This window comes from Aplysia californica, unplaced genomic scaffold (assembly GCF_000002075.1).
Source record: "Aplysia californica isolate F4 #8 unplaced genomic scaffold, AplCal3.0 scaffold00022, whole genome shotgun sequence".
In the NCBI taxonomy this organism is placed as follows: domain Eukaryota; kingdom Metazoa; phylum Mollusca; class Gastropoda; order Aplysiida; family Aplysiidae; genus Aplysia; species Aplysia californica.
Window position 1 is genome coordinate 2,193,564 of NW_004797292.1, and position 6,363 is coordinate 2,199,926.

The following is a 6,363-nucleotide window of genomic DNA, read 5'->3' on the forward strand; positions in this document are numbered from 1 at the left end:
CTGGCAGTAACTTCTCTCTACGATTGTGAAAAGTCTCGAATCTCTGAATACAGATGTGGTGGCCCAACTATAATATTATCTTTCCTAAACGTTTAACCCTATCCGTACATCGTGTTTTACTATCGTACCCATACGACGTGGGGAACTCTGTGCCACCACTTTCCAAAGATGAAATTTACTCGTTAATCCGATCGTACGCTTTGCACGGCAGTCTGTCAAAATGATTTTTTGAGAAATACTGAAAGTTTCAAAGAGATCTTCGTACTAGACGTATTCTAAAATGTGAAGAATGCAACCCCGAGGCTACAAAATGACCCCAGGGCGTACGGATAGGGTTAAGAACGGTTCAGACCAAACCGCTATTGGATATCCATAGCGGTGAAAGACCCGAAAGCTTGCTTCTTACTAAAATATGTCAACGTCTTGATTAGGAACTGTGGAAAAAACTGAGAGAAAGAAAAAAAAAAACCTGTACCGTTTCCTTTTTCTGGTTCGATGTCTCATACTCGTACAACAGGGGACAATGTGTTGAAGATGAAGTCAAGTTTTATCCAAGGCCACAGTTGCAAGAGATCAAAAGATTTAAATGTTCTTACTTTCAGTTAGAATTGGAGTTCTCATCAGCAGTCATTCACAGAGTAGAGACCTTTCTACTTTTCTTAGAGCGTATTTTGCTATAATGGAGCGGTCAACTTCCTTTTAGTTAAAATTAGTAGCTTTTTGGTTATCGGCTTTTTCTTTTCGCTTTTTTTTGGGGGGGGGGAGGGAGGGGGTCTTTTGTTGTTTGTTTGTTTGGGGGGGGGGGTTGTGTGTGTTTGTTTGGTTGTTTTGTGTTTTATTTTGTTTGTTGTTGTTGTTTTTTGGGGCGCGGGAAAGCGGGGTTCTTGCTGTTTCTTTCTTTTTCTTGTTTTTTTTCTTTTTCCTTGAAAGCTTATGTCTAACTGCAGTCGCTTCGTTTTTTAAAGCACATCCTTCGCATTTGTAAAAACCTGTGTGTGTTTGTTATTTTGGTTGTTGTATTTGTTTTGTTTCGTTTTGTTTCATTTTTTAAGGACATCATGCTTCAGACAAGAGTGTATACTTGTCGTTCAGGACCATGGATGTACCCAGTCACGGGGCGCCATCGGTGCAATTGGTGCAAGCGCTCCGCCTAACCCTGGCCTTCACCACCACCCCCCCCTTTTTTTTCTAATTGTTCTAAACCAATCAGAGCTCTAAATCTCCATTACTACATCGTTGCGATCTGTCACCCGCTGGCTGCGCCAGTGAAGAGACAGACGGCGATGACGATTTATGCTCGTCGCACTGCTTGCGGTAGTGTCTGCTTGGAGCAAGCAAAAACTTTGCACCAAAGTTATTTTTGTCAAAGTAGATAAATCTAGGTATCGTTCTTCCCGCACACGAAGAAAGGTGTGTGAAACTACTCTTCGCAGCACCAATTTGGTGCAAGCTAAAAATTTGATCCAAGTTTCCGCGAGCCTATCTACTACACCAGCCTAGTAGAGTCTACGGTAACTCAATGAAGAATGGGTATCGAAACTGTTGTCTCCTTCTACTGTTTAGCAAGTCCTGGTGATGCACAAAGTAATTAGAAATCGTTAAATCTTCTCAGATTGTGAGCATAGTGAGTTGTTAGTATTGTTTCACATTATTGCAGCTTTCATGCGGTTTCATCTAGAAACAATGGGTAGTTGGCCGGTGCTCTGGTGTGGCTTGCTCCTTCTTTCCTACAAAACATCTATCTTCCTGATCTCCCTCCTTCTTTTATGTGTTTGTTACTCTCTTGTAACACCTGTACTCTTCGGCACTTGTATGACCTTATTGTGTTGCAAGTGCCGCAAAGCTCTTACCAATGCTAAAAAAGAAAAATCTAGAAACAGTTGTAAATATCGTTAGATGTAGATTACGGAATATCCTGCAGATTTTAATTGACTTTCTCTAGAAATCTTAATCGTGGCTACTATAAAGCCTATGACCCATTTGCTCACTTTCCAATTATGCACCACCTTCTCTGCAACCCACGCGACGCCACTGGGTGTACCCCACTGCACTCTTCGGTCCATAAATGTCTCAATTCCCGAAATTATTACCGTGGCTTGTTATTCTTTCTTTGAAGTACCACAAGGACTAATTTATTTGTATTCCTGTATTCCTTTGGGACAATGAAGTGTTATCCTCTCTTATCTCGTATCTTATGTGTGCCGTTGGTTTCTGTTCTTCTCACCTTCTTGGTTTCTCGTAGATGCTTCTTCTTTGCTATCAAAAGTCTATCGTCCTTATCTCTCCTCCTTCTTTTTTGTGTTTGTTATTCTCTTGGAACACCTCTAATCTTCGGCATTTTTATGACCTTATTGTGTTGCAAGTGCCGTAAAACCCTTACTAAAACTAAGTAGATGGCCCATCGACACAACTTACGTCATTAAGGGGGTGGATGTTTCGATTCTGCCCTTCAGGGACAGCCTGGGCTGAGAGGGGTAGGCGGGTGCTCCTGATAAGGCTACTCCTTCATTCCTTTCAAACATCTATCGTTCTTATCTATTCTTCTTCTCTCCTATCAAACATACATCGTCTTTATCTCTTCTCGTTCGTTTCTTTGTATGTTACTCTCTTGTAACACATCTAATCTTCAGCATAAGTATGATCTATTTGTGTTGCAAATGCCGTAAATACATGTACTAAAACTCCTATCTCCAAAACTAAACTAAGACTAAAGGGAAACAACGTCCTCTCTCTCTCTCTCTCTCTCTCTCTCTCTCTCTCTCTCTCTCTCTCTCTCTCTCTCTCTCTCTCTCTCTCTCTCTCTCTCTCTCTCTCTCACTCTTTTTCTCTCTCTCTCTTTCTGTCTGTCTGTCTCTCTCTCACTCTTTTTCTCTCTCTCTCTTTCTGTGTGTGTATCTATCTATCTATATATCTATCTATCTATCTATCTATCTATCTATCTATCTATCTATCTATCTATCTATCTATCTATCTATCTATCTATCTATCTACCTCACCCCCCCTCTTTCTCTTCTTCTGCTTCTTCGATGTCTTTTTTCTTCTTCTTCGTTGTCAACGAAAGCAAATGGAGAATTGCGAAATCCCCCTCACCAACGTATCTTGCTATTAAGCAATAACGAGACAATTGAAAAGTCTGTCCTTACATGGAGAACTCCATGCTCACGTCAACCTCTTCAACTCATAATATGGCTACTCACCAAACCACTTCCTTCAACACTTTACCCCCCACCCCACCCCCGCTGCCTCTCTCACTTTCTCTTCCTCTCTTCTCATTCCCCATACCCTGCTTATCTATCAGTATGTCTATCTATGGGACATGTCTCCATGTGTCTTTCCATTGTCTCCCTATTCGTTTATCTTTGCGCGGTGAACACTCGTAATCCTAGCCACTTCAACGTCCCGACCACTTCTGTTGCGCCACTTCTCCGTAGATTAAACCAAGCAATGACTACGTTTGTTGTCGTGCATATCTTCGTAATGCAAAACATGACTCACATTGCATCTGTCCGTACATTCAGCTCGCTTGGGGATGACCTCTCATGCCCTTTTTGGTCAAGGGAAGCGAAACGGCCGCGAGCTGTCCCTCTATAAATCACTTCACGATAGAGCCTGGTCATTCCTCTTGATTGACAGCCACTGGAGAAGAGAGAGAGGGACAGAGGGGAAACAGAGAGATACAGTGAGGGAACACATGCAGTGAGAAGAGAGAGAGAGGAAGCGTTGAAACAGAGGCGAGAAAGTAGCATAAGAGAAAAAAAAAGAGAGAGAGAGAAGTCAATCGGTCTGTCAGACTCGAGACAGTTTTGTTTCTTTCGGCAGTTATTGGCTAGCCCAATAGCCATGGGCGGGGGAATTCTTGGGGTTCCCTCGAGCTTACGGCCGGAATTTCTTGTCGTTGTATTTGTCCTGATTGTCTGCAAGGGTAAGTAAAATTGACCTAACAAATTAAGATTTGGTTTATGTGTTCAAAACCTTAACCCCTCGCCCTTCAGAAGCACTAGCCTTATTTTAATACACCTCTCCGTCTTCCTTTGTTATTGAGCACATTTGACCCAGTTTTGTTCCTGGGCGAGAGTATAAATGTATAAATAGATGACAAGTTTTGAAATTGCGAAATTCCTGTATGTTTAACGCCCCTTGCGACACTTTAAGATTATGTAAAAGGTGGGACCTCCTAATTCAGCGTCTGCTTCCGATAGGAGTGAATGCGTTTCGTTACAGTTACAGGTACTTTTCGATTTGCAGGTACGGTTGCATACAAATGTATTATGAAAATTTAAAATGTTTCGTTGATATTCATATTCAATGCATTGTCATAATTTTGGGTGTATAAAATGATAGCCAACGCATTGCACTCCCCACTGAAACCCTCTTAGCTTCGGCTAGGGCCTGCAGAGAGTGGTTAATATTGTTATGCTTTTAAAATGCTTTTTTTCCAAGTACATGGATACATATTGCGACTTTGAAATGAGGCACCCTTTGATAAGTAAATATGATGATCTTATTTATTTTCCAACTTATCTTTAAATCCATTGAATATCAGTTCTGGGTGTTGTCCACCGTAAGCGGCGAAATTACTTAATGTTTAATTGAGAGGAAAGTACATGTTGTTTTCGTGCAAAATAGTTCTGTTAGAACATAATTCCGATATTGTGCCTGAAATGTTTCGAGAACTAAGTCAGAGACATCTTGATACTAACAGACATTAAAACAAAAATATAAACAACAACAAAAAAGCAATAACACAACCTTGTTGTTAAACCCACATTCTAAGGCGAAAAAAGTGAGCCTTTTACTTTTGACAACATCTTTGGTGAAAGAAGTACGGTGTTCTGTAACTTAACGTATTTATTTCCCGGTACAGTTCAATGTCCTATATGATATGAAGGTTTAGGGACTTTTGCATTACAATGGTGGTCATTAGCAGTCTAGTGACCATATCTTTGTGAAGGCAATAGATGTTCCTGTAACTATCTCTTTATTGGCAAAGTTCAATGACTTCTAAGATATGAAGGTTTAGGGACTGTTGTTGTGTTATGTTGGTGGTTATTAGCAGTCTAGTGACCATATCTTTGTGAAGGCAATAGAGGTTCATCTCTTTGTTGGCACCGTTCAACGACTTAAATGATATGAAGGTTTAGGGACTTGTGCGTTACAATGGTGGGCATTAGCAGTCTAGTGACCGTATCTTTGTGAAGGCAATAGATGTTCATCTCTTTGTTGGCACAGTTCAACGACTTCAGTGAATAATAATATAATGGTATGAAGATTTAGGTAGGGAGGACGAGACGTGACTTTGACTCTCGTCTTGGATCTTCCCTTTCGCTTTCAAAATCGAGTTGTCTCGAGTTGTCTCCGCCTGTCTGCAAGGACATAGTAACCCTCTCAGCCTAGGTTAAAGTGTCGAAGCAGCCTGCTTCCTGAAAGATCTAAACGTGGGGCGTGCTCATAAAATGAGTTACTTCTCGCAATTCACAAATGGAGATATTGGACCAAAAATCGACACTTGTGTCAAATTTGTAGATTTTGTAATAATGACATATTCTTTAGGAATATCATGTTTTCACTATTTCATACTTATATTGTAAAAAAACACTTCACCTATAAGCGTGATGTATCTATTTCCATAGGGCTGGAATAAAAAAAATTACTCATTTTGTCAGCACACTTAATAAACTCGATGGGGATGTTTAACATCTGTAATTATAATATATATAAAACGTTGCAAAACAAGAAAAAGTAAATGTGCGCCAAAACATAATTTAACGGGGTTTTTTTCCTCCCAAAAGTAACTACCATTTCAGGAAGCCTACCCACTCATTCGTAGTTTCCTATGACGTAACAAATCTAGTCGGCATGACGTAACAAATGACGTGAGAGACTACTTACCGGGTGTCCTTGCTCATAACAAAAAATAGACCATGTGGAAATAACTGCATCGTTTCATTGTAGTACATGTATCCATTTTTAGAAAACACTTGACCCCTTAACGGATTGCCCGCACGTCGTTTAACGAAGGACATGCCACTTGGCTTGAAATGAATCTGTTCCGCGCTTTGTACCGATCGGTGCAATCTTAAGATTGCGCTTCGCATTTTAACGGTCGTATTATTGTATCATTCTTGTGAGCTCTTCAGTTTCATATCTTAATTTTAATTTTACTTTTCATATTTTTACACTTTTCAAGATATACATGGATGGTCCTTGGTGTGAGTTAAAGAATAAAGGTGGAAGTGAATTTTTTGTTAATCATTTAAAAATATAAGATAAGTTAAATGTGCTTTGTGAACTTTGAGTTTAATGCCTGGCATTGTGTCATTCTTGTGGGCGGTTTCATACTGTAATTTTATTTTTAATTTTCAT

General features: G+C 40.1%; 1 protein-coding gene across 1 annotated transcript in view; it reads left to right on the top strand.

The window, feature by feature from the left end:
- Positions 1-3,232: 3,232 nt before the first annotated feature.
- LOC101864584 overlaps positions 3,233-6,363 on the top strand; it is a gene marked incomplete in the record, with an annotated part of 10,935 nt that continues 7,804 nt past the window's right edge. Inside the window, 1 exon segment of the mRNA XM_005090836.3 lies at positions 3,233-3,922. Within this exon segment, the coding sequence (XP_005090893.2) occupies positions 3,841-3,922 (82 nt within the window).